The following is a 26451-nucleotide window of genomic DNA, read 5'->3' as shown; positions in this document are numbered from 1 at the left end:
GGACACGTCAGTATGGACGGCAATGATTCCCCGATTTCTTCGGGGTGGTAGAGCGCGCAAGGATCCCGCCAAAGAGAAATCTAAAGAATGGAACCCGGCGACGTTCTACATCATCATGTTCACTCTGATCGGCTCGCAGGCCATTCGCATGCTCACTTTAAAGAACGGCTATGCGGCCTATACTCGCACAACGGATGCAAAGATCGAGCTTCTAGCGGAGATTATTACACGCGTCAAGAATGGAGAGAAGGTTGATGTGGAGAAGTTGCTGGGAACGGGCGATGAGGCAAAGGAACGAGAGTGGGATGAGGGTGTGTTAACAAATATCCGACAATTCTATTCAGTGGCTAGTCTCTAACCATTTTTCTCTAGTGTTGCGCGAGATTGAAGCCGAAGATTCCTTGTGGCATGAGAAGAAGGCCGCCCAATCGAAATCAGAGAAGGCCCAGGAGCCCGAGAAAGAACAAAAGCAACCCACACAGCCTGCGGAAGACAAGGGCACCGAGGAGGCTGTTAAGACAGAGTCTACACGAAAGCTTAGATTCTATTGAATGGGCGCTAAATTCAATCCTCATCAAGAACAAGCTCTTCTGGTCTTGAGGCTCGGTCATGTGGGCTCGAGATATACGCCACCGAATTGGGCCACCGCCGTCTCAATGATGTCGAATTGATCTTCTAGATCATGATGGGATTGCTTTCTACCCACGACAATTGGGTCTAGCATTTCCCACGCACATGGACCTAGTCCATGAACAATATATCCTCGAGGATATAAATGTAACATCACCTGTACAGGGAATCTTTCCTCAAGAGTAGATTCCGATACCCGTTTGTGAGCTTGCACATCACACTTCATGTACATATTCTTTTTCCCGAAATTGGGATAAACAACTCAAACCCCAAAACCCAGAACTTACAACGTAATCCACTGCAGATCACAAGATCAAATGCACCCGAATGCTTCCTTGGCCTGTATAAGATCTATCTGCTCTCTAGGCACGAATAATATCAACCAGAAATACACATGCCTACTTACACCCACTTGATAAAACAGGAGAATATCAACCCAAACCGGATCTAGATTGATAGAAACACCACAATCAGGGCCCTCTATGACAACCCACACACCCTCTTTCCAAATCTATCTGCTGTTGATACAATGCAAACACAGGCGGTCTCCGAAAGACATCATGATGCAAGGGGGATGCACATCCCAAGTCAAGCCCAACTAAACCACAAAGAAGACGGGACATGAAAAAGGATCCGAAAGAAATGTGAGAAAGATCTCATGCTAAATCGAAGGAAAGATAGGCCTTGACCAAATGAGAAAGGAGAAACATATCGCTAGTAAAATGAAAATGAAAGAAAACAAAGACCAGGAATGACAGGTTCACTAGATAATAGCAAGCCTCTCTATTTCGAGTTCTGCAGGAACTTGGGCCAGTTCTCGGGCCGTGGGACCTGCACCCGGCCAATGTTCTGGTCAAGGTCAAGGATGAGCTTGAGCGCGTTCCTTGACCGGAGGTAAGGCAGAGGTGCCGTAGCGCCATGTCCGCCAACACCGGGCTCGACGTGACCAGTGGGTGTAATGGGCTCACCCTCACCAGGCATGGGGAAGGTTTTCTGCAGGACCTCGTAAGCGGCCAGAGTGAAACCGAACTGAGGTGAAGAACGCATGATACGGGCGGGACCACCCTTGAAGAAGGCGGCGAGACCTTCTTCTTTCCAGACGGTGGCAGCACAGTGGCGGAGACCGTTGTACTTGGTCTCACCCTTGCGGGCTTCGACCTGCAGACGGGTTTTGATGACGTCGCATGGGGTGGTTAGGTAGGCGGCAGGCATACCGGCAATAGCACCGGCAGTGAGGAGCTGGACAACGCCTAGCTTGTTTGTAGCGGTTTCGCCGAAGAAGTCGGACTTCAAGTGGGCGTATGTGGGGAAGTAGATGGCCGAGAAGGGGACATCACGAAGGAGACAGGCGCTGGCTCCCTTATACAGACCCACCAAGCCCAGGTTCTTGACAATCCAGAGGGCTGAACGGCGAGGGGCACCCTCAACGTTCTTTGCGATTTCACCCTGGACCTGCAGACGGATCTTCACAATCTCAAGGGGATTTGTGAAGACGACTTGACAAGCACCGGCAGTTCCACCAGCCAGAACCTCTTGGCTGTATCTGATCCGGTTGGTTTCCTTATCTGTGAAGAAGCCACGAACGAGATCGTTCACAGTCAGCTTGATAGCCTTTTCGGGGGCGACACCAATCAACTGAGGAATGACACCGGAGTACAGCCCAGTGAAACCCTCATTGCGGATAACCTTCCTAGCGCAGTCGAGGGAGTTGTTGTACAGTCTCTCGCCGGGGCGAGTCGAACGCTGGTTCTGGAGGCGGGTCTTGACCAGATCAATAGGGTAGACCATGAAAGCACCAAAAGCACCGGCGATACTACCCAGGGCAAAGTGGTGTGCAGACTCGAGAACGCTATGAAGCACACTCTTAGTCTTCTCGGCAACTTCGTGTCCAGCAGCCAAGGCTTGGCCTGCAGCGATCACGGGGATACGCCATGAAGCATCGATGACCTTGGCGAAGTCCTTCAGGGAAAGACGTCCTGAAGGTGCATCCAGTCCAGCGAAGTGGAACAGAATATCGGCCTCCATGGGCGTAAACTGGGAGAAACGGGTGACGCGAGCGGCCTCGTTCAGGAAGTCGGTACGAGTGATCTTGCCATCTTTGCTCTTCTTTGTTGCTTCGCGGACCACCAAATCAATGATATCCATCTCGCGCATGACATTCTGGAAAGCACGGACATTGGCGTAGGAGATGCGGTTGCTGGTCGAGATATTGCACAGGGTAGGGAGGTTCTCCAGGACATGGTCGGACAGCTTGTGTTTCGAGGTCTCGAGGATAATGCGTTGGAAATCCTCAGGCTGGATGTAGCCATCGCCATCCTTGTCGAAAATGTGGAAGGCTTGACGGATGCGCTCACCCTGCAAACCGCGCAGCATCTGGGCGAATTGGGGGTAGGTCAAGTCGTGGCGAGACTTGGAGCGGCCTCCGTACAGCGATGCCCATTCTGAGTTCCAATCAAAGGGAATGTTGTCAGCACTCTTGTTCATGTTGTACAGTCCCTGCACGGTATCGAGCTTGACACTGCCGGTGCCATCGAAGTCGAAGAGGCGGAAGGCGATCTCGTACTCGGCATCGGGCTTTGCGAGGAGGTTTTCGAAGGAGGCCCAGTCGGTAATGTTCAGCTTGCCAGCTCTCCGTCTGTCTGCGACGCTGAAAAGGATGCCATATTGTTCGCGCTTAATCTTGTGCTGTTTGGAGGAAACCAGGTCAGCAATTGCAAGGATTTCAGTACTTTTGTAGTCCCTGGTAACACTTACATAGTCTTCCTGCTTAGGTGCCACGGCATTAATGAAGTTTTCCTCGTTCATGAAGAGTTCACCATTCTCGTCCTTTTGCGCATGACGGACAAAGTTCGAGCGCGCTTGGTGGGACAGCTGAGGCTCCTCTGTGCTGCCCAGAAGGGATTCCTTCACAGCTTCTGTTACGGTAGCCATTGTGTATGTCCAAGTTGACTTTTAAATCCTAAACCAAAAAAAAAATCCACCGCACAAAAGAGGAAAACTGGGGGAAGGAAGGGATCGAGGGATGTGGAGAAGGGGAGAACTGAGTCAATAGAAAAGTTATGCTAATATAAGCCCACTTAGTAAAGTTTTCGGGGGGCTTGTCTCTTTACAATATTAGAATAGATAATTATGTATTCCGTATTCTTGGATAGATTTGATATTTTTCTAATATAATTGTATACATCTGTGGCCACGTTGAATTTTTCTTTTTATGTACCCCCTTGTGTTTTTTCATTATGGCGTTATTTACCCGGGCAGATCGGACCGAATCAGAGTCTCACTTTCACCGATCTCCGCATTACTCGACGGAGTACGGAGTACGGAGTACATACGGAGTACTCCTAGTAGATACCAGTATACAATGTATGTTGTCCCTAAATTAGTCTCATCATGGTACTCCTTCGTATTCGAGAACAACTTTTTTCATCTAGGTTCTTCCTTGGGATGGCATATGTTTGCCACCACGAGCCACGGTATATAGGAAACCTAAACCAACCATATAATCCAGGGACTGAGGCAAAAAAACAAAACAAAACAAACACAGTCAGCAGGCGACTTTGAAAAAGAAAAGAAAATGAGGAAGAAACCGGATAGGTTGAACCTGTCACATGGTCCTTTCGGAACCGGTGAGCCTTAAACGAAAAGACGAAGAGACGAGAACACGAAAACACGAAAACTCCAAAAAGGATTCCGAGTTCGGTGCGGAGTTCAGTGGGACAAGAATTTGGAGAATTTCATTTCGATTGGTCGCACTTCATCTCTTCCCCTCTCCTCGGCCTTCCAGACTCGGCCCAACTCCGGATTTTATGAACGGAGCACTCCGGTACCATTATACCCCCTTTTTCTCCGCACTCTATTACAATCAGATAATGCAGAATATGGCATTTAACCGACTAGGATTGCTTTCATGTTCATTCTATTGATGATTTCTCTTCTTGCAAAGGACACTATTCTCCACGGGTCTCAAAAAACTCAATTGCACTATAATTCTAACAGCCACTGCTCCACATATAAATCGAGATCATAAAAAGAGTCATACGTTGTAGGCTGTGGTGTGTAGCGGTGTAGCTATGTATAGCATCTACCGCGACTCCCAGTCCTGGAATTACCTTGAGCTTAAGCCTTAAACGTTGGAAGCTCCAGAAACGATTCACCGGGAGCCAAGCCGGCCGACATTGCCTTAGGCAATTAATATGGGGTAATTCCATACGATGTCCACGGGTGCCATGTTGCAAAAAAATTCCCATTATATGGAGATAAAACATACCCATTCCAATATTATATCTCTCTTAAAACTATATGCAAGGTGAAATATCAGAATCAGAAAGTTATCCTTGCAAGTGTCATTGCATCCAGCAGTACTACCTGAGGGCCACAGAGGTAAAATTAATGTCATCCTAATGTAGAACAATTGCCAGATACTCAGGGAAAGGTGGAAGGAGAGATTCTAGAAGAATTCAAGAGTAGTTAGTTCTAAGAAGATATACACCTGCTGATACAGTAGAATGATGAGTGCAAAATCATAGGAGCTTAAGAAAATTCAATATGTATCACTGGTAGTGAATCTACTATTCTTAAATTCGATTCCCTTCGAGCGATGGAGTCTACACGATTCCAATATCGGGTACCCTGGATTATATGGTTGTTCAAGGTAGATCTTGCTTGTTGTTGAACCCTATAATCCAGAACTTAGGGACAATGATACCATCTTCCAAGTCCCAGCTAGTCATGCTAAACCCATACGATTAAACTGTTCGATGGTCATATCTGCGTAAAAGCTTCACCTTTCTTCCCATTGTTTTCATACATCGAGAATAGAGCTCCAAGTGTTAACTATTGTTTTTGTTTCGGATACATGAACGCAAATAATATTTCTGGGTCCTTTCTAGGATTGCTACCACACCTTGTTGATGAACCCAAGACAAAAGGATTGTATACAATCATTTATTTCATCTGAGTCTATTTGATAACCTAAGAAGCAACACTGATAGAATGTCTATAATCTCGAAAAGGAAATACGTAGCTATAACCATCTATATCCTGCATGTCTGCTTTTGATACAATTTCTACCGTCCAGGCCTAGATTTAGTCACACGTCCATCAAATGTTATACATAAAAATGTCTCTTTCACAGAGTTTTTTATTTTATTTTAGCGCCTTCATATACACCTAAACCGACATCTCAAAGACATCTAAAAAGACATGACAAGGCCGCATAAGTGCCCACCTATTTTGTATTCCTAAATAGAGTTAGACGCTCGTCTCGAAAAATCAAACACTTCCTCCCCGGGTGTTGTCCGAATCAAGTAAATGTATGTAATATGTGTCAACTACTCCGTGCACGTTGTCGAGTTTAGAGACACTTTCTATAAATAGAACACATATTCAAGGATTACATCGTACAGCATACGCACTCTGTTTGAAGGATCAAAAAATATAGTCACCAGGACGATCACGCACAATGTAACATAGATGAGCAGTATCTTGTAAGGATTGGAGGTCATTTAGCCTCTAAAAGAACTACAACAAAATGTGACCAACAGTGTTTCAACTGCATTTTCTGTGTATCTTAGCTCGCTCTAAGTATATCCAAGGATAGATGTCATTTACCGCTCAATCCTGAGGAGTAAAAATAGTTGATAGTGGTATCAAGCCCATGTGATATCTAATTATAGTACGTCACAACAATCCTGCTGATATTTAAACCAATCAGCTTTCGCTGTGATTGCCAGTCACTGTGATGATGCGGGGATATCACCCAACAATCCAGGAATCCACTTGATGTAAGTGCGATCTTCCTCACCTATTGAGTGATAGTCGGTCGAGAGTTTCGAATCAAATGGACAAAAAGATCAGGGTGGGGTTCCAAGTGCAGCTGGCTGCAGGGCATATTGGCCACCCTACGTATCGTCAAACCCTAACATCCATCACATCACACTAGACTAGACTAGGGTTTCAATCTGGTAGTTTAATTGGTTGGATTGGACGGAAGCTTTCCAAAGTTAGAAACTTAAGTGTGATGGTGGTGATTTGTGCACCGCCGTGCATGGGGTGGGCGCTTAGGCAGAAGAAGGTGGTTTGTAGTCCGTTGGTTCCCCTCTCTCCCTCAAGTGTATATAGCCGCCTTCATCTGTCCCCCAGGAGACTCCGTTTTGCATATTGTTTGAGAATTTCCTATTTTTTTTCTATTTTTGCCTCTTCTATTTTCGTCCTGCGTCTTGGCTGGCCCAAGTTCTTCAACTCCTTTCTACATCTACGTCAATAATTTGTTTCTCTCCTTGCCTACTTGGATAACTTTGTTGATCAAGGTTTCCCTGTGAAAACAAATTCAACTAACATCAACTACATTGTTGTTTTAAACCTCTTCAACTATTGTGGATTCTTCATCAATCACAATGTACACAACCACTGCCCGTGTCGTCAAGCCAAAGCTGTCCCTAAGCATCTCTGCTGTGCAGAATGCTCCTCGACCATCATTGTCGCTCAAGTCACCAAGTGCTCTTCCTCGCACCCCCTATCTCGCCAGTCTCTGCGGCGAGCCCGACCAGCAAGAGATTCTCCTCACTGCAAGTCCCAAGCTATGCATACACAAACTCTTGCTCGTCGAAGAGCATCCTCAAGAAACAGTCGTCCTCACGCACTGCTACTGTTGACAAACGTATACAATTCAAAGTGACACCAACTGTCCACTGTGTGACACCAATTGAGAATCCAGACGAGTATTATGGCAAGCACATGAAGATGTCGCGAGAAGAACGGCGGTGGACGGTCCGACAGTGAAATTAAGTTCGAGATTTGTATCACTACTGACCGTCCACGGCTGGAGAAATGGGGAGCGACCAGATACTTCTGAATGACTCGGGGTTTACATCGTGTTTTTGCAGCGGTGCCACGCCCTCCACCCTGGGTCTCTTCTTGATCACCCCAATCAGCACCTCGCGCTGCCCACAATCGACATCCTCAAATTGCAAGATGAGCTCCTAGAAATGACAGAACGAAGCATCAAAGAGTGCATCCAGCCTGTCTCAAGATGGTGTTCTGGATGATTATGTTGCCTCTCGCACTTTTCGCTAGTCCCCAATTCGTCTGTCATTCATGTGAGCTCAATCGGCCTTTTGATACACAGCGCACACTCTGTTCTTGGAAGGGAAATGATGTATCAGTGTTTTGGAGGAACAATATATATTTATGACGTTATGATGGGACCTGGATTGACGATTTTGATTTTGGAGTATAAATGTTTTTAACCTAGTCGTTCGTTACTGCAAATGAAACGGTCTCTTCGACCCTTTATTCCAAGGTTGACATTATCGATTACAATAGCAAGTAAATTCATGATTCGTAGGTAGTATTCTTCGCGACAGTATGGAGCTCTCCGTAGATCACTATAGATTGCTGTTTTGGTACCTGTTTTAGGGCTCCAATTGAGGGCTTCTCCGGCCCGTGCGCGTCCGATCTTTTTCGCCCCTGTCGCCGGTCGTATGTCAAACATCTTACCAATGTTGTTCAAGGTGACTGCTGCTGCGACTTTTCGCAGATCGGCGATAAATGCGAGGAGATGTTTGAACTCCCGCCGTGGCTTGCTCACGTTGGCAATTGAAACGTCATGGTAAGCGGAGGTGAACCCCAGTCCCGAAAAAAGCCACCCAACTAATTGGTTGCAAACAACAGTGACGATACATCGGTAGCCATCGTCGAGAAAACAAAGAAAGACTCCGGAAGCACAGCTAAAATCCATTTCCTTGAAAATGTAACAGCCGACACGCGTGAGCATCGGGGAATTCATCCTATCATCGCCCTCGAATCCCACCAAGACAACCTCGCAAACCTTGTACAGAAAGCCCTTAATTACCTACCGGAGTCAAAAACAGGCGATGGACTCAACCTCGCAGATGGAACTCGTCGCCGGCTCCCAGATTTCATATCTGCAACAAGAGGCCCCGGAATGCGGTCAAACCTGTCCGTTGGCCTCGACACTGGAAAGGCGCTGTCGGTAGCATGGCAGCGTCCCATGGTCGGAGTGCACCACATGCAGGCACATCTTTTGACACCCGGGCTCGTATCATGCCTGGAAAATGACGCCAAAGCCGACCCACCCGCAACGACGCCCGAATTCCCTTTCCTGTCCATTCTCGTCTCTGGCGGCCATACGACTCTAGTTCAATCCAAAGGTCTCACAGACCATAAGATCCTCGCTACAAGCGAAGATATAGCTATTGGGGAGGCACTCGATAAATCTGCACGAGATATCCTACCCGAGTCCTTGCTCCAGGAAGCTAAAAGCACCATGTACGGCAAGAGTCTGGAGCAATTCGTCTTTCCCAATGGTAAAGCCGATTTCGCAGACTACTCTCCACCAGAGACTCGAGGCCAAGAAGTGACTAGGCGCATAAGTGATTGGGGCTGGTCTCTTACGACCCCATTTGCAAATACGCGAACCATGCAGTTCAGCTTTTCTTCGATTTCGAGCATGGTTGGGAAGATCATCCAAAGTAACAGTACGAATATTCAGATGTCACACGCCGAGCGTGTCGATCTAGGCCGGGAAGCCATGCGTGTCTGTTTTGAACACCTTGCTTCGCGCACCATTATCGCTCTGGAGACACTCCGGCCGCACAATACTGGCAAGGATGAGATCAACACCCTCGTTGTCAGTGGTGGTGTTGCCGCCAACCAGTTCCTCATGAAAGTGCTTACTTCATTCTTGGAAGTGCGCGGCTTTGGCCATATGAAGATCCTTGCCCCGCCTCCATATTTGTGCACCGACAATGCGGCCATGATTGGATGGGCGGGCATTGAGATGTTCGAGGCAGGGTTCCGATCTGACCTTAGCTGTCGCCCTCTGCGCAAATGGACCCTTGACCCTAAGGCTGATGATGGAGGTATCCTTGGCCCAGGAGGCTGGATCAAAGAGTGATAATTGCCGTTGGATAGCTTCCTGCTTGTATATTAGTGACATACCCTCTCTGTATAATAGCGCGTGTAAAATAGTGCAATTGCATCCCCATAGATTTCTTGATGCAGCCCATTAATTGTAATGAATAAATTTTGAAAAAAGGAGTCATAGTGCATTATGGACATGTAAGACCCAGAATCATCAGAGACGCCGATGCCATGTAACCTCCGAGTCCACTCATCACCCATGCATCCTCCACAGTAGGGTATCGAAGATGCGCCGTTGCAACCCATGAAAACGAACCAAACTCGCGACCGGCCGACTGTGCAATGCAAGTACTTTGAGATAATGAAGTCATAATCGTGACGATCAGCCGCCGACGGGGGACCGCTTCGCTGCAGTGAAGCAATCTGTTTTCTAAGCTCCAAGAAGAAGTCTTTCCCATTCGCCATATTTTGCGCTGTAGATATGGTTATTGTTTGTTCAAAGGGTATGCAATGATCGAAGGGAGACTGTACCCTTGGGACCCCAGGCAGTAGATCGTTGGGTAGGGCCGTCTTTAGAATGACATTTGTAGGGTGTCGATGATTTGACTTCTGTATCAATGGCACGTGGATTAGGCTTGAGTAGAAATGAACGTAACGATAAGACATACCATGAGGCCCTGCTGCATCGTAGAGGCTTGGTCAGCTCTTGTACTTGCAGATTAGGTGCACATACGTACCCTTCAGACCGTTCTTAACCTCTGCAGCGTTGAAGCCCCGTACAGGGACATGCTGTTCCTGCGGAGGGTTGGATGCGCCCCAGGCTGCATTAGTTTCGCGTGCGCTTCCCTGTCCTCCTGTTTTATCGCGGTTGTTTGAGTTGCGCTGCGACACCTGGCGGCTTGGTCCACCCCGCCATCTTTGGAAGACAGTAACAGTTAGCGAAGCTGAAGCGCGCGGTGTTTTGCGGTGGATAACGCGTACCTGTTGTCGCTAGAACCGCTCATATTGGAAATCTATGTAAAACGGAAAAATCAAAGCTCGATCGAAGGAATAAAGTCGTAAATAGCTCGCAAGGGACAGCTGTGGATGTCATGTCCCTATGTCAAGCTGCGGAGGTGCTTCAAGTCCAATTTGGCGCCTCAGGCCAACAGGCCCAGACAGCTCGGGTGTCTCCGCCTTGACCAGATAACCAAACACCTCATCGCGCCTTGCAGCTTCTACGGGCTCTGGCGTCCTTTGCGTCCATTGCGTCCATTCGTTTCTAGTTTTCTGTCGCATGACTTGAGAATTGCGACTTTGATTTCTCCCGAGGCCCTGCCTGAGTCGGGCTCTGAACGCGACCTGACGCCGTCCGATTAACAATCGCGACCCCCAACGAGCAATATACACATACCCGAAAGCTCGTTCTTGAATTATGGCACCGACAGTCCGACATTCAATCTCTGGTCGTCCATCACGCAGTAAACCTAGGTCTTCTCTCAAATCATCCAACAACGGCTCCTCCGATTCCCCTGACGGCCCTCCTTCGAAGAAACGAAAGTACATTCCAGGTGGTCCTGGAGGAGGAGGAAGATTCATCGACTTTGACGCTGCAGCTGCAGCTGCCACAGCCGCCACCCAAGAAAGTCCGAAGAAAACTACTCCCCGTCGCCACTCCGCAAGTGCTCGAGGCCGTCCACCCCGTGAGATGGACCAACCATTCTTAGCCCCTCCACCGCCACCTCCCATCATACCAACAACACCACCCTCCATGTCGCGTCCAAGGCGCGACAAGAACCAGACCCGCGGTCGGTTTACCTCTTCCACAGCCGCTGCTCTTGCTCTTCAACAGGGTGATGGGTACAAACCACGCGAAGAACGCGGGTGGGAGGAGTTCCATCCCGACTTGGACATCGATGGCAAAATTGCTGTCTTCACGTCTGAAGAGGTCGATGCCCCAGATAACTCTGCTCCTATATTGAGCCTAGAGGCACTGGCTGGTGCGACAGTTTCGGACCTTTCGGGGTCACCAGTAATTATATCAGGCGAAATTGCTTCCCCAATCCCAATCAAACGCAGGCCTGGCCGTCCACCTCGTCGCCCCGAGGCCATCCTTAACGCCCTTCTCGCCCAGCAAGGACAAAAGATCATACCGCCCCCAGGCCCCAACCCCCGCGAGAAACTAACACTACCCAAGCCGTCATTCAGACCTCGTGACCCTTTCACATTCTATGAGAAGAGGGGCGTTGGGCATCAAAACTATGTTGACCGGACCATGGCTAACGTGGGATACCAAGAGAGCGATCTCTTCCTCCGCCATGACCGGCGATTTATTCGAATGACTGAAGGCACTCAAGAAGATGACCTTGATGTCATTCAACCTGCCATGACAGATGGGGACCTTAACACCACCATTGGGCGTGTCGAATATGACATGGATGAGCAGGATGAAAAATGGTTGGAAGAGTACAATGCCAAGCGCCGTGAAGATCAGCTTGAACCCATCAAGCCCGCTGTGTTTGAAATTACTATGACCAAAATTGAGAGGGAGTGGCATGCCCTTGAGAAGCGCATCCCTAAGCCGAATCCCAAGCCCCCACAGACTGGACGCCTTCGCTCTAGCTCTGCGGCTGCGGTCAATGGCGAGACTGCTGGGCCGGGCGAAGAACAAGACAGCAAGTGTGCTATCTGTGATGATGGCGATTGTGAAAACTCAAATGCAATTGTTTTCTGCGATGGTTGTGACCTTGCAGTGCATCAGGAGTGTTATGGTGTTCCTTTCATCCCAGAAGGTCAGTGGCTTTGCCGCAAGTGCCAGTTGTTGGGAAGAGGATCTACCAATTGTATTTTCTGTCCAAACACCGAGGGTGCATTCAAACAAACAACCTCATCCAAATGGGCTCATCTACTCTGCTCTTTCTGGATCCCTGAAGTTTCTATTGGCAATCCATCTCTTATGGAGCCGGTGACTGATGTTGAAAAGGTTCCGCGCAGCCGCTGGAAGCTGAATTGCTACATCTGCAAACAACGGATGGGTGCATCTATTCAATGCAGCAACAAAAACTGTTTTGTTGCCTTCCATGTCTCATGTGCACGCAGAGCTCAACTCTATCTAAAGATGAAGATTGGCCATGGTCTTATGGACTCCCACCTTCTCAAGGCTTTCTGCGACAAGCACGTTCCCCCTGACTGGCGATTGGAGCATGGTACCGATGCTGCAACTGCTGATGCCATTGAATATTACCGCGATACTATGCAGGGTAGACGCTGGGGAGACAGCCAAGCTGCAGCACTCTCAATGGGCCCGGCGCACCCTACTGACGGAGAAGAGGATCGTACCCTTACTCCTCGCCTTACCTTGACAGTAGGCGGCAATAAACGGAAACGTGTTCCCAGAACAATCTGGAAGCTGCCGTCCGGTGCGCCAGTTATCCCCCAGGTTGTGTTAAACTCAGTGATTGCTTCTCTTGGGCGATTTACGGTGCGTCAAAGGAAGCAATATGCCGAAGATGCATCAAAGTATTGGACATTGAAACGAGAGGCGAGACGTGGGGCAGCATTGCTCAAGCGACTCCAGTTGCAGTTGGAGACTTTCTCATCTATGGAAATGACCCGAAGAGACTACGTGGCAATGGGTGTTCCTGGACACAAACGTCTAGAACGTCGCATTGAGTTTGGCGAGCGACTTTACAAGGATCTCGATCGATTGAGGATGCTATGCGATGAAGTGAAGAAACGGGAGAGGGAGAAGTTAAAGGATGCAGAGATGCTCCGTAACATTGTCGATCTTGTCTACTTCCCTACATTCCCACTGCTGTGGCCTATTCTTGAAAAAGCTCAACTGTAAGGTATATTCGCCCTATTTTGTCAACGCTCATACTAACTTTATCCAAGGCTCGATGGAAAGGGTGTGTTTGCAGCCGGTTTGGCGTCAATCCGGCAAAGGCTCAACGAACGATTCTATCCGTCTGTTGCTGCTTTCTCCGCCGATTTAGCCAGTCTTTTTACCTCAGAAATCGGCGTGGAGCCCGCTGGCGATACCGCGGAACTCCAGGCACAAATCAGCGGCCGTGCCCCGGAGCTCAGCCTAGAGCAACGCGAGAAGAGAAAATTGGCAAAGCGGATTATCAAAGTCATCCAGCCTTCCCTGGAGGATGCGATCCGGAAAGAGAGCGAGCTCAACCGCAAACCATTCGAGAAGGAATTGAAGGAGCTGGATGTGATTCTTGATCACAGTGTGATGTCACGCAATGGTGATTCTGTCGAACCGGAAGGCGAGACTGAGCTGTATGGTCATCCCGATGCTATGGAAGGAGTTGAAGAGACACTTCCTACAACGGAGCCTCCACCGGAAGCCCATCCTAAAGATGAACAACACCCTGAAACAGAAGAGCTGCCTCCTGCTGAAGATCCGATGAAGAGTGTCCCCACCTACTATCGACATCCAACGCCTGTCTTGACCGAGCAAGACCAGCAGCTACCTTTGGCTTTGGGTGGGATTCAATGGTACATGCAACCATTCGACCCTATCGGTACTACTGTTCACGAGGAACGCTGGACTGGACGGGATGTCATGCGTGGAATGAGTGAAGAACTCAGCGAACTGGATGAGGATGAACTCGAAGGGTTGAAGGACTTGGTTAATGATGGAGACCTGAAGGGCCAGACCACCAGCACCCCGGCTGCTTCAGAGCAGAATCCCCGTCGAACTCGACGTTTGCGAGGCTCACGATAATTACTTTCTGGACATGATTCGTATGGGGTTCACGAATTCGATTTTAGCGCAGTCCGATTTCAGGTGTTAGTTTTAGTTGTCTGAATATTTTGCACTAGGTTCTATAGCTAATAAGGCTTTAATATGGCGATTGCTTCGGTCTTGGCATTAAATCTGTTTGTCATGGTCGAGATAACCCCCTGCATAAACTCACATTTTCAAAAGAAAAAAGAAATCTCTGATTTTTCTTCTTCAAATTCATCCCAAACCACCTAATTCACCTAATTCCCTCAAAATTCACGCAGTTTGCACCGCTGCCTGATTCCTCGGGTGTGTACTTCCCGGTGCTTAGCGTCCGCTCTTATCAGCTTTCCAACTTCTCTTTCTTCCTTCTTCCAACCTACACCTTCGGTCCTTTCATCATGGCGGACTACGACAACGATTCAAGCCGCTACGCGGGTATGTATTTTCGAATTATTTCGATGCGCTTGAAAATATTTACCCTTTTTTGATAGACGAACCTCGCTATGATCGTGAGCGCAGCGCCTCTCCTCGCGATGAGCCTCGAGCCGACCGCGACCGCGCTCGCAGCCGCTCCCCCAATGGCGGCTCTGATGACAGGTATGTATTTGTCTGATGTGGTATATTAATTCAAAGCTAATAAACCCACAGAGCTCCTCTGGCTCGCAAGCCTATCGAGGAAGAAGATGAAGGTGCCGTCAACTCTGGCTCTAACCTCTTCGTTACTGGAATTCACCCTCGCCTGACCGAGTCCGATATTTCGCGTCTGTTCGAAAAGTACGGCGATGTTGATAACTGCTCCATCATGCTGGACCCCCACACCAAGGAGTCCCGTGGATTCGGTTTCGTGAACATGGTCACCGCCGAGCAGGCTGATGCCGCCAAGGAGGGTCTCCAGGGTGAGGTCATCGAAGGTCGCACCCTCAGCATCGAGAAGGCTCGTCGTGCCCGTCCTCGCACCCCTACTCCTGGAAAGTACTTCGGCCCTCCCAAGCGTGGTAAGTTATATATCATCCCTTTCTCTTCCGCCTTGCGTCGGCTTACATTTCTTTTCTTCAGATGGCCCTGGTGGTCCCCCTGGTGGTCCTGGTCGCGGAGGTGGTCCTCGCCGTGACCGTTACGATGACCGCCGTGGCCCCTCCGGTGGCGGCTGGCGTCGTCGCGACGATGACTACTCCCGCTACGGTCGCTATGACTCTTACAATGATCGCCGTGATTATGGCCGTGACTACGGACGTGACTATGGCCGTCGTGACTACGGTGGTGGCGGTGGTGGCCGTGAGTATGGCGGTCGCCGTGAATCGCGCGATGACTACGGATACCGTGGAGGTGGTGACCGCTACGGTGGTGGCCGTGACGACCGTTACAGCCGTGATGATCGTCGTGGTGGTGAGGAATCTCGCGGCGGCGGTGGCGGTTACTACGATCGTGACGCCAACCCTCCTAGCTTCGATGCTGCCGGCCCTCCCCGTGAGGCTCGCGACCCCTACGCTGGTGGTGGTGGACGTTCCTATGAAGGGCAGGCACGCAGCAGCACTGGCGGTGCTCCTGGCGCTAGCGGTGGCGGCGGCGGCGAGGATCGGTACGCTGGCAGGTAAAGTGTCTCCCCTTGTTTTCTAACCAGAACAGAGACTGGCCTTTGATGTCTCCTGGTTCCTGGTTCCTATGTTTCACCAACTTGCCCACTTCCTCCTCCCCTTTTCTTTGTTTCTGGGATTGTTTTAATGCGGGATTTGGGCGACGGGCCACGGGGCGTCGCTGTCTTTGTTTGTCAATTGCTCTCGGCTCGACGATTTTTTAAAAAAAGAAAAAAACGGAGCGCCACGACTCGGCAACTTCATCGCACACTTCGGTCGCTTGATGATGTGTGTCTTTTATGTCTGTTCGCGACGCAACTTCGGGGAAAAAAAACTTCTAGCGGCAAAGGGACAGAAAATTATGCGCTGTAATTCGGTTATCTCAGGGTCAGCAAATTCGTCACACAGCTACAGCTACAACTTCACCTCTACACCATCTCCAGTAACGGCTCGATTGTATTCGACTTCTCTAAACAACTGAATGATCAACCATTCGCCCAATTCAAAGCCGTCGACTTTGCGCTTGTAGTTTCAACCTTTTAAACCCCTGGCATTAATCAATTTTGGATATTGACAATGCCATTAAAGGTGAGGTGTGTTTCGCAAGGCTGACCTATCTAGGTTTTTTTTTTGGGAATCCTCTGTTCTTCCCCGAATATTCGGTCGGGGTATGACATACTTGTACTTATTCTATTTAGGAATCTTTTTGAAGTTCCAAACTTGCATCTATATCCATGGATATCAGCTTCCATATTTCGATGGTTCTATGAGCCATCTACAAGAGCTTCGCTCGGTCCGGGGCTCTGGCATGAAATCCACGCTACCTTGAAGGCTGTGAGACCCCGATGTCCCTTTGTGAGTCGCCACTTACCCAAGCCACTCTTTGTCCTCGAATCCATGGCTGTGGGTTTTCTTTGGTCTATGAAACTTGGATTTTTAACAAAGAATATTACATACTCGATCCACCAGGACATTTCTGTCCCTGGCTGCCCTGGTATCTATATATCCTTTTACAAATACCTAGGTATAGTTAGCCGCTTATGTATGCTCTGTCATTAAGGACATAGGAGTCGAATAATTTGACCTATTTGAGATGGCATTGGGATATTCTACTCAACGTCACACCACACTGCTTTCTCCCCGTACATTGTTTTATACACTCTACTTCCCTATATATAAACATGCAGGTAGGTACATTCTCAATTCCAGTAGTTTCACCCATTAGGTAGGGGATCATCGCCTTGATTTTAACGCATTATTCTCATTGTCTTTCTTCTCTAATATCCTTCAAGCCCTACTAACAAGACAGTGTAGACATTGACCGGGGTATCAAATGGTGAACGTCTTAGCGTACATCAAAGTCCACTGACAAGCTTTTCTTTGTGAAGCCAAAAGCAAAGGGAAAAAAAATCAAAAAAACAATCACAGAACAGCCTATCAAGCACCATTAAACGCCCAAGAAATCCCGCCCCATTTTGTCTCTACTCCGACTCCTTCTTAGTTTCGCCCTCCACTTCATTACTCTTCTGAAGCAAGAACTCGCCGAGCACACGGAGAGGGTTGGCAGGCCTAGCGCAAAAAGAGAAAAGTAAACAGATCAGTAAAACCATCCAGCAGACCGGTATAGAAAAAAGCTAGCTAGCCATATTATTCCACTCACTGTTCGCGCGCAACAGATTTCATTCCGTCAAGCAAATACGGCACAACCTTCTCATTGAGATAGACGCGCGCAGGTGCGCCACCAGGGCGAATCTGGCCCGCAGAGACATTGCCCAGATCGCCAAGCGGCGTGTTGGAACCAGTGCCGTTTGTTTCGCCCATTGTGGATGTGGGTTTCGGTTGGGGGCCTGTGGTGGACGTAGGAGCTGAGGAGGCGGGTGGATCTGATATCGCAAGGGTAGGAGGCTGCACAGGTTAATTGATAGCCTGGGAGGTGTATCTTTTGGGAAGTGGGAGTCGCAACGGTGGAATCGGCGAATGTTTGCGGAGCGGAAGCTGTGGAGCTCGGAGGTGTCGATCGGTGAGGGAGGGAGAGCTGGAGCTTACTGGTAAGGTCATTTTTATATCTAGAGATTGCACTTAGGGGCTTTTTGAATGGTATTCAGATGGCATTTCTTTCTTTCTCTTTCACCATCTGTCTTTGTTTAGATCCTTGATCTTATGCGTTTGCCTATGCCTCTTTGTCTATGTCATATGCAAACAGGGCAAACAGCTCAATGGAGTTATATCGAACACGTGATCTCGTGTTTGAAACCTGTTCGCGAGACACGTCGCTCGTGTCTGCCTATACTCGGAGACTCGAGTCATTGGGATTAATTGCATCCATGGACACGAGAGATCATGTCCTTGTTGAACTTTTGGGACATGCAACGTCCCGCGAAACGTCGGCGGACGTTCGAAAGAGAGGATTCTAGTACAGACGCAGAGACTAAACCACCACCGAGTCCGAGTCCTTCGGTCACAGCGGGGGAGCTCCCCGCAGCGGATGATTTAGGGATAATTACCAACAGCCAGACAGAACTCGAGACTTCCCTTCCTGCGATCAAGACCGACGAGGATGCAATTGAGGAGTACGAGGCGTTACAGAATGACAAACAGACAAGATTACATGTGAGGCTACGAGATGGTGCCTGGCAGAAAGGCAAGAGCTCCATCTATGTGGATGCATTCAACCTGGCACTGGAAACTGTACTGGACGAGGAATCGCATCTCTTTAATGAGGCCGAAAAGGAAATCTTTACCCAGTGGCGGGAGCTGTCCTACGAATCCCAGTATTTGTATGTCTTGTAGAATGGGATGAGATATGCTTGAGATTAATTTTCGACCAGGTATGTTCGACTATTCCTCCGCAAGACCTCTGCCTGGCACCGTATCAACCGGTTGAACTACTACTCCGACATCTCGGATTTATTCTCTGTCGCCGAGGACCTACAGCGGGACCGGAACCTGCCTGATCCAGAGCTCGGAAATAAGTTTAGATTTGCAGAAGGCATAGAAGCGATCACAACGCTGGAAGAGGCTTCATCGCTTCTACTGCTGGAGGAACTCAAGGTCTTTGCAAAGGAGGCCAGGGTTCAGGGCAAGAGCAAGAAAGAGCTGCTAGCGGCTCTTCGTGAAACGAGCCAGACACAAACAGGACTCAAAGATACGAATAACAGAGACGGCCATTTTACCCAGAAGATATTGGACTACACGGGTGGATGTATTAGGATCTCGCCAGTACCTCGCACTCTCTTTGAGCGAGTGCACCTGGTATTCTATCGTTCCACTGAGTGGAGCGAGAAGTCCCTCACAACAATTATCCTAGCCAAAATGACGAAAAGAAACTTTCCCGAATATATCGTCTGCCGCTCGAATTCCATCTTCTCATCCAGAGAAGCGCTACTGGAATTCGAATCAGCGATACAAACCCAATTCGCCATCGACAACATCCTTGAATCCAACGGCCCAGTCACGACTGAATCCCTTCAACAGATCATAGACCTTGCCAAAAAGTCCTATCCCCGATGGAAAGAGCTAGTCGAGCAAGAACAAAAGAAAGAAGACAGCATCTACGAAAGCGGCGAAGGCGCATATCTACGCCGCTTCTCGCCAGCATGGGTACTCACAAGAATCATCCACAAGAGTCTGTACCCTCTCGGGCGATTCAAGGAACATAAACGCGAGCACGAAGTGCTAGAGGAACTTCTCGCCCAACGTCTTTTCCACGCTGCGCGGCGCGGTGCGTGGTATCAACGCAAGGCACTGTTGGAAGAACACTACATGTGGGCGCTTACGCCTACAGATGGCCGCAGCGAAGAAGCCCAGCGCAAGCATTGGAAGAGACTTGCACTGCGGACGTGCGAGGCCGGACTTGAAGACCCGCTGTGCCATCTGATCTTTCATTATGACTTACAGAAGCGGATCACGAAACTGGAAAAAGCGCTTCGGGTGGTGAAACGCGAGCAGCATGATTTCGGACACGTCATGCTAGGCAAGCCCGCTGAGCGGACGATTGAGGGTATCCGTATTGATACGGGTGATACTCCGCGGAAGGGAAAAGCGACTATTTGGGTTGATGAGAGAGAAGGCGGCGAGTGTAGGGTGGAGAGTATGTGTTTAAGTTGGTACCGTGATCATGGATGGAAGGGATATCACTCTGAGGGGGTATTGTGCGGACGCTGGTGAGTCTTACCGCATACAAAGCAGCTATGGAATATCCTCGAATATAGACCCGACTCTAATCTCGAACACAGTTCGGCTACCTCTTCTACGATATCCTGTTCACATACGTCCCCAATGTCTTCCAGACTGCGTTTCAGACGTGCCCGCTCGATCTCCACACTGATGTCTTCTACCCGTCTCGTGCATCGGAGATCAACCATCGGCTGGTTGAGATCACGAATGGGGATGCGGAGCGGATCATCCGTGAGATCCATAATCGTGAGGCTGGGGCGCAGCCCTGTGCTATTGGACTTGATTGGTCTTTCGACCTAGATGACTTGGTTGAAATTGTGCAGTGTTTCCGGGGAGAGGCACTTGCTACCATCTGCAAGGTTATGGCGCAAGAGTACCAACAGCGCGGTGGGGGAATCCCGGACTTGTTTCTCTGGAACTATGAAACGAGGACGGTGATGTTTGCTGAGGTTAAATCCGAGAATGATCGGCTAAGTGATACTCAGCGCCTTTGGATCCATATTTTAGTGGGAGCTGGTGTTAAAGTTGAGCTTTGCAATGCTGTGGCGAGGGAGGTTAGAGCTGAGTGCGATGTGTAAGTAACGTCCAGGAAATATGTCTGCTTAAAGTTGTACATATAGCATAACCTTATTTGCTGGCGCTCCAAATTACCACATGGGTCAAATAGTAGCTAGTATGTTAATGATCGAGACCAGTTCAACATCCTACTTGAATACCCACTTTATATTGACAGGCTAGCGATCATTTGATGTCACAAATTATCCATATGGACATCTACTAGCCAGACCTACAACTACCAAAGAACTCTAGAGCACTCTTGAACAGGGTATCAAATAATCGTAATCTTTTTTGTTGTATCTAGCAGGAGATAGACCCTTCAGATACGACGATCACGACGATCCGATGGGTTCCCTCCGTCAACCACTCATCCTCCCAAAATGCGCTTATGCGACAAGGGTGGAGGCAGTGGCGCTCTCGTAGCGCCAGGTGGGGGCAGGACACCGACGGTCTTGTAGTAACGAGACAGACGGTGGATGCGGGACTCGATCAGAATCAGGCGGAACTTGGAGTCCTTGTCCTTGCGGTTACGCTCAAGGTGCTTGCGGACAGCGACGGCCTGGATGATTCGAGGTTAGCATAATCTGCAGGGATAGAGATAATGGAAAAGTGGGAGAAAAAGTTTTTACCTTCTTGATCAGGAAGTAAAGGTCCTCGGGGAGTTCGGGAGCGAGGCCTGTATTCCAAAATCTCTCTGTCAGTCTAGATGTTCTTGACCAAGCAGAGGCTTAATTGCTGGTGCATTTCTGCTAACCAGTGTTGGGGAGAGAGACGAGCATTTGGCGCTTCGAAGCCAATGGTTCTTTTACCGAACCAAAAAGGCTTGTCCACACAAATTTTTCGCTCTCTTCACCCAACGGATGTGATTATGTGGGCGGAGGGAGTCGTACCGCTGGACTTCAAGATACGGAGGATCTTGTTACCTGCGCGAAAAAAATGTTAGAAAATTTCGATCCTCAAATTCGTAGAGTCGCAGTTCTCCGGATTTCCATACCAGTAACAATCTTGACCTGGGCAACACCGTGGGAGTCACGGAGGACAACACCGATCTGGGAAGGAGTGGCACCCTTCTTGGCCAGCTTGCAGATGTGGTCGACAACCTGGTCGGGGGTGGTCTTGAGCCACGCGGGGGCGGCGCGGGAGTAGGGGATGGCGGAAGAGGCAATGCCCTTGCCCTTGCTGTGAAGACGACCCATTTTGGATTGGTGATGTGTCCGGCGGAGGAAATCTGGTCGGTTGTCGGCGTGGATGAAAGATCGAAAATCGAGAAGTGAGAGGGTGTGAGTGTGGACGGGAAAGATGGGGCCTGTGTGGGGTCACGTGATAGACTTCGCTTATTTCTTTTCTTCGACAAAACTTCACTTCGTTTCCCTTAAAATTCTGTTCCAACTTCAACAACCAACAATCTCAATTTCACACTTGAGTTGACTGGAATTAATGTTTTCTGGTTCGACTTGAGTGCAAGTTGTATTGTATTCCCTCGACACGCCTTTCATCCGATCGCCACCATCAATATCAGGTCAGTTCCAGCTCTTTTTGCTCAATTTCCAACCTTCCCACATGATGATACAACGCATTTGTTTTTACTTTATTTTCTGGTACCTCTTATGTCAGAGTTAGTGTTTTCGGATGCTAGCTCGATGATCTACCTGGACTTCTGATCTACTTTCTTCAACTTCAACACTTCTGTTATGAGTTGCTCGACCGTTATACTAACTACGGTTATAGACATTGATCGTTCATATAGCTAAGATTACTGAATACAATATACATGTTTATCGGACTAGACCCATATCTTCATCGTACATGACGTGACAAATTAGATGTACAGATTTTTTTTCTTAACTAAAAGTATGTAGTAGTCAAAATGGCCCTTGGTCTCTGATAGCCTCAGCGCCTTAGTCGTTTGGACATTCTCCGTGTCTCTGTTGTTTGAGCAACAGAAACGATGTTCTCGACTTCCTTTCGCTTCCTGCTGATGGGCTTCTTGGCATCCTCTATGCCCTCGACCTTGACTTTCATATCGATGTCTTCCTCCTTAGGAACTTTCAAATCGAGAGCAGTTGTCACTTTTGTCTCGACCTTGATATCAGCCTCTTCGTCTTTCACTTTCACATTGACCTTCTTGGTTGCAGCAAGTTTGTCTGCAAATGTCCGCAGGTCTGCAGTGAAAAGCACACTATGAGCCCATCCAGCTTCCTTGCCCCAAAGCTTGCGGAAATGATTGGCAACAGCATCGTAAGTCGTCTTGTTCAAGTTCTTATTGGAGCTTTTTCCAAATCGGTAGTCTCGCTGTGCGATTTGCCACACTGTCGTAAAGGATTAGAGATAAACCAGAAACATTATCCAAAGGAACTCACCGTGAGTATCAACCGGCACAGACTCTCCCCAGCCTAGCCCCATTAAACTAACACAGTCTGACACTTTGGGCCCAACTCCCTGTAGCTCAAGGAGCTTTTCATGGGCTTCACGATATCCCTCTCGCCCTTCTGGTTTCATTTCGCCGCTGGGTCTAGGATCCACACCAAATGCTGGACACTCGGGGTTGCTCAGACTGTCTAGCCAGCCCTGATCTCGGTTGGATACCATAACTGCAGTTTGATATATGTATTTAGCACGGTATCCAAACCCTAACTTGCGTAGGTTGCTTTCCACATCCGTGCCAGTTAATGCACTTGGGGGAGGGAAATCATGATATGCACGCCCTTCAATTGTAGCCACAGATTTTCCATAATGTATGCATAATTTCTCTACCATTTGAGAGATTCGTGCAATATTATTGTTGCTGCTGCAGATAAATGATACCAGTGCTTCCCACGCATCTTGTCGAAGGATCCTAATCCCAGTGAATTGGGCGGCCTTTTTCTTGAAGTTTGGGTCTTGTGATGACCATTGGGAGTAGAGTTCGGTCAAATTTGGTGTCAGGTTGAAGTAATGTTTGATAATGCGGATGAGATGGTCATTGTCGGAGGTTGTTGGTGTGAATGTATCGGAAGGTGATTGCACGGATCTATAGTACAAGAAATTGGAGTCTTGCTTCAACGATAGAAGATGGCCGTATAGAACGCATCGCCATTCCTGGGATTCTGAGATGTTCTGCCATCTAAAAAGGGTCAGTTGTTTGGTCTGCACCCTCCGGGCCCGAAAACTTGGGCGACAAACCTAAAAGACTGGCCACATCTGAGGGTAGTATTGATGCAAAGTTCACTCAAGCTCAAAGGCAGCTTCCGCCATTCGGACAAAGCACCTGCAGACATTTTTGAAACTCAAAAGATCGTAATTCGAGACAGCGGAGTCGCTGTCCCCATGTTTGCTTTTCTGCCAATATCTTAATCGATGCTGGGGCGGTGAGGGTACCACCGCCTGCAGCTCCGGGTCATGAGTTTTCCCCTTCACTGGCGACAGAGCTTCATTTCCTCAACCAACTTCAAGATGAACGGCGACACCTACTCATCTAGGGGTAAGCGTCCTTACAATTACTTCTTGATATAACTGCTAATATCTCTTAGACACTGGACGTTCCCGCGATTACTTCGTAAGTACCAGCCAATCTTTGGTCGCAACCGCGGCGATTAACCCCAATTCTAGCGCGACGAGCGACGTGATCGAGACCGAGGCGACAGAACCGAACGCGGAGCTGACAGAGCTGCCGACCGAGGTGCTGAACGTGGTTCCGAACGAGGAACCGAGCGTGGAGCTGAACGGGGCGATCGGAGTGATCGAGGTGAACGACGCCGATCGCGTTCGCCTCATCATGGGTCCCGAGGTGACTCTCGTCGGGAGCGCGAAGTGAACTCATACTCAACCAGCCGTGACTACCGTGCCCGTGAGCGCGAAGACCGTTACTCTGGCCGCCGTGATGATCGAGATTGGGACCGTGGCGACCGTGCCGAGCGTGGGGGTGGTGACCGCGGTGGTGGTGACCGGGGCGATCGTCGCCGACGTGACTTTGACGACAGACCTCGCCGCGACCTGTTTGATGACCGACGCGGCGGCGGACGTGGTGGCGGAGACCGTGGTGATCGCGGAGACCGTGGAGACCGTGAGAGAAGAGAGCGCAAGCGAAGCGCCACACCCCCCGCGGCGCAAGGAGCCTACTCCTGATCTGACAGATGTCCCCTCGGTGTTGACCCGCAAGCGTCGTTTGACTCAATGGGATATGAAGCCTCCTGGTTACGAGAATGTTACTGCTGAGCAGGCAAAGATCTCAGGTATGTATTTGAAACTCATGAGCCAGTGGAATTGTCTAACATTATTAGGAATGTTCCCTCTTCCCGGAGCTCCTCGCCAGCAGCCGATGGACCCCAGCCGCATGAAGGACTTCCTGAACCCCCTACTGGCGATAGTGAGAACGCTGCCCTCAAGCCCTCCAACTCTCGCCAATCAAAGCGCCTTTTCGTTTACAACATCCCGCCCGGTGTCTCAGGCGATGCCGTTATTTCCTTCTTCAATCTTCAGTTGAATGGTCTCAATGTTATTCACAATGTCGACCCCTGCATCTCAGCCCAAGTTTCGGAAGATAAATCATTTGCACTTCTGGAGTTCAAGGATCCAAATGATGCTACAGTTGCATTGGCATTTGATGGAATTACCATGGCGGAGAGTGGAGACAAGGGACTTGAAGTGCGACGACCAAAGGACTACATTGTCCCCGACGGCAGCGCATCTCAACCAGTGCAACCAGATGTTGTTCTGACTGAGGTTCCCGACTCACCCAACAAGATCTGTATCTCTAATATTCCCACCTACATCAACGAGGAAGCTATTATCATGCTGCTCAAGTCATTCGGTGATCTTAAGTCATTTGTCTTGGTCAAGGATGCTGCTACAGAGGAGTCTCGGGTAAGTTTGAGCATCACCCCACTGTCCAATGTTTTGCAACTAACCTTTCCAGGGAATTGCCTTTTATGAATACGTCGACCCGAACAACACTGCTCTGGCCGTCGAAGGCTTGAACGGCATGGAGCTTGCCGACCGTCACCTCAAGTTTGTTCGCGCTAGTATTGGAACCACACAGGCCTCTGGTCTTGACATGGGCGTGAATGCCATGCAAATGTTTGCCAAGACTACCTCCCAGGATCTCGAGACCACCCAGGTCTTGCAGCTTCTCAACATGGTCACGCTTGATGAGCTTCTCAATGACGAAGATTACGAAGAAATCATGGAGGATGTGAGCGAGGAATGCTCCAAGTTCGGAAAGATTCTCTCAGTGAAGATTCCCCGCCGTGGACACGGCGCTGGCAAGATCTTCATTAAGTACGATAGCGCTGAATCTGCCACCAACGCTCTCAAGGCGCTGGCGGGTCGCAAGTTCTCTGACCGTACAGTCGTTGCTTCGTACTTCGGGGTTGAGAACTTCGACACCGAGGCCTGGTAAACCGGGGTTAATGCTGTTCATTTTCCATTCCTTATTTCCCTTGATGCAGGCGTGTTCTTTCTTTCTTTTTTCTCGGGACCATTCGCTTTTGGAGCAGGTAGGTCCCACATGTGTACCATAACAAAAATGCTCACATCATCGGTCAATTGAAATGCTCACTGAAGCTTTAGTTCCTTTCCCGTACAACTATGATTCTCAGAGGGTCAGAATAGGTGTTAATAAAAATGGAGAAGACGAATGTCAGTACGAGCTGTCTCAGTTGACCTGTTCTAGGGTGTCTAGAGTGCCTCTGCCGGTCTTAATAAGCATGTTGTCTGTGTATTTCTCTGTTTTTTTTTTTTGCAACACGCTGTAGAATAAGCACCTCAATGAATACATGATACCACCCCTTATAGCATAAAAGAAGAAGGACAAGTCCACTTTTGCGGCGACAAGTCTCCAACATGCTAGTAGTTCCCCGCGCGTTAGCCTCGTCGTCCCTTCATACAGCCCTACGTTATCTTGTAATGTATCCTATAAGCAAATGGCATGTAACA

General features: G+C 49.0%; 11 protein-coding genes across 11 annotated transcripts; 6 read left to right on the top strand and 5 right to left on the bottom strand.

Moving 5' to 3' along the window:
• Nucleotides 1–22: 22 nt before the first annotated feature.
• Nucleotides 23–551, top strand: N7487_001043 (DUF5321 domain-containing protein; the record flags this gene model as incomplete). The annotated part of the gene is made up of 2 exons (XM_056868791.1): nt 23–311; nt 373–551. 2 exons carry the CDS (start codon nt 23–25, stop codon nt 549–551), a joined length of 468 nt encoding a protein of 155 aa, XP_056733575.1.
• Nucleotides 552–1413: 862 nt separating this feature from the next.
• On the bottom strand, nt 1414–3561 carry N7487_001042 (citrin; the record flags this gene model as incomplete). The annotated part of the gene is made up of 2 exons (XM_056868790.1): nt 1414–3315; nt 3385–3561. 2 exons carry the CDS (start codon nt 3559–3561, stop codon nt 1414–1416), a joined length of 2079 nt encoding a protein of 692 aa, XP_056733574.1.
• Nucleotides 3562–7025: 3464 nt separating this feature from the next.
• N7487_001041 (N(6)-L-threonylcarbamoyladenine synthase family protein) lies at nt 7026–9547 on the top strand (the record flags this gene model as incomplete). Its single annotated transcript, XM_056868789.1, has 4 exons — nt 7026–7232; nt 7258–7398; nt 8142–8239; nt 8302–9547. The coding sequence occupies 4 exons, from the start codon at nt 7026–7028 to the stop codon at nt 9545–9547; spliced, it is 1692 nt and encodes a 563-aa protein (XP_056733573.1).
• A 462-nt stretch (nt 9548–10009) lies between these two features.
• N7487_001040 (uncharacterized protein) lies at nt 10010–10517 on the bottom strand (the record flags this gene model as incomplete). Its single annotated transcript, XM_056868788.1, has 4 exons — nt 10010–10122; nt 10182–10193; nt 10251–10429; nt 10495–10517. 4 exons carry the CDS (start codon nt 10515–10517, stop codon nt 10010–10012), a joined length of 327 nt encoding a protein of 108 aa, XP_056733572.1.
• A 410-nt stretch (nt 10518–10927) lies between these two features.
• On the top strand, nt 10928–14227 carry N7487_001039 (putative PHD finger domain protein; the record flags this gene model as incomplete). Its single annotated transcript, XM_056868787.1, has 2 exons — nt 10928–13335; nt 13387–14227. 2 exons carry the CDS (start codon nt 10928–10930, stop codon nt 14225–14227), a joined length of 3249 nt encoding a protein of 1082 aa, XP_056733571.1.
• A 401-nt stretch (nt 14228–14628) lies between these two features.
• N7487_001038 (RNA recognition motif domain-containing protein) lies at nt 14629–15825 on the top strand (the record flags this gene model as incomplete). Its single annotated transcript, XM_056868786.1, has 4 exons — nt 14629–14665; nt 14722–14827; nt 14879–15225; nt 15287–15825. 4 exons carry the CDS (start codon nt 14629–14631, stop codon nt 15823–15825), a joined length of 1029 nt encoding a protein of 342 aa, XP_056733570.1.
• A 1413-nt stretch (nt 15826–17238) lies between these two features.
• N7487_001037 (DPY30/SDC1 family protein) lies at nt 17239–17862 on the bottom strand (the record flags this gene model as incomplete). The annotated part of the gene is made up of 3 exons (XM_056868785.1): nt 17239–17373; nt 17465–17709; nt 17851–17862. The coding sequence occupies 3 exons, from the start codon at nt 17860–17862 to the stop codon at nt 17286–17288; spliced, it is 345 nt and encodes a 114-aa protein (XP_056733569.1). The 3' UTR covers nt 17239–17285.
• Nucleotides 17863–18168: 306 nt separating this feature from the next.
• Nucleotides 18169–20718, top strand: N7487_001036 (fanconi-associated nuclease 1; the record flags this gene model as incomplete). Its single annotated transcript, XM_056868784.1, has 4 exons — nt 18169–18581; nt 18633–19950; nt 20040–20554; nt 20601–20718. The coding sequence occupies 4 exons, from the start codon at nt 18169–18171 to the stop codon at nt 20716–20718; spliced, it is 2364 nt and encodes a 787-aa protein (XP_056733568.1).
• Nucleotides 20719–20807: 89 nt separating this feature from the next.
• On the bottom strand, nt 20808–22034 carry N7487_001035 (40S ribosomal uS15 domain-containing protein; the record flags this gene model as incomplete). Its single annotated transcript, XM_056868783.1, has 5 exons — nt 20808–21097; nt 21168–21214; nt 21429–21461; nt 21533–21844; nt 21938–22034. 5 exons carry the CDS (start codon nt 22032–22034, stop codon nt 20906–20908), a joined length of 681 nt encoding a protein of 226 aa, XP_056733567.1. The 3' UTR covers nt 20808–20905.
• A 394-nt stretch (nt 22035–22428) lies between these two features.
• N7487_001034 (8-oxoguanine glycosylase OGG1) lies at nt 22429–23795 on the bottom strand (the record flags this gene model as incomplete). Its single annotated transcript, XM_056868782.1, has 3 exons — nt 22429–22847; nt 22899–23641; nt 23701–23795. The coding sequence occupies 3 exons, from the start codon at nt 23793–23795 to the stop codon at nt 22429–22431; spliced, it is 1257 nt and encodes a 418-aa protein (XP_056733566.1).
• A 168-nt stretch (nt 23796–23963) lies between these two features.
• On the top strand, nt 23964–25915 carry N7487_001033 (splicing factor u2af large subunit; the record flags this gene model as incomplete). The annotated part of the gene is given in 6 exon segments (XM_056868781.1): nt 23964–23998; nt 24048–24073; nt 24127–24580; nt 24591–24749; nt 24830–25380; nt 25433–25915. The coding sequence occupies 6 exon segments, from the start codon at nt 23971–23973 to the stop codon at nt 25913–25915; spliced, it is 1701 nt and encodes a 566-aa protein (XP_056733565.1). The 5' UTR covers nt 23964–23970.
• Between the last annotated feature and the right edge of the window lie 536 nt (nt 25916–26451).

This window comes from Penicillium crustosum (assembly GCF_028827405.1).
Source record: "Penicillium crustosum strain IBT 35664 chromosome Unknown utg000001l_segment0_segment0, whole genome shotgun sequence".
Lineage (NCBI taxonomy): Eukaryota > Fungi > Ascomycota > Eurotiomycetes > Eurotiales > Aspergillaceae > Penicillium > Penicillium crustosum.
This window is presented reverse-complemented; position numbering and strand designations above follow the sequence as displayed.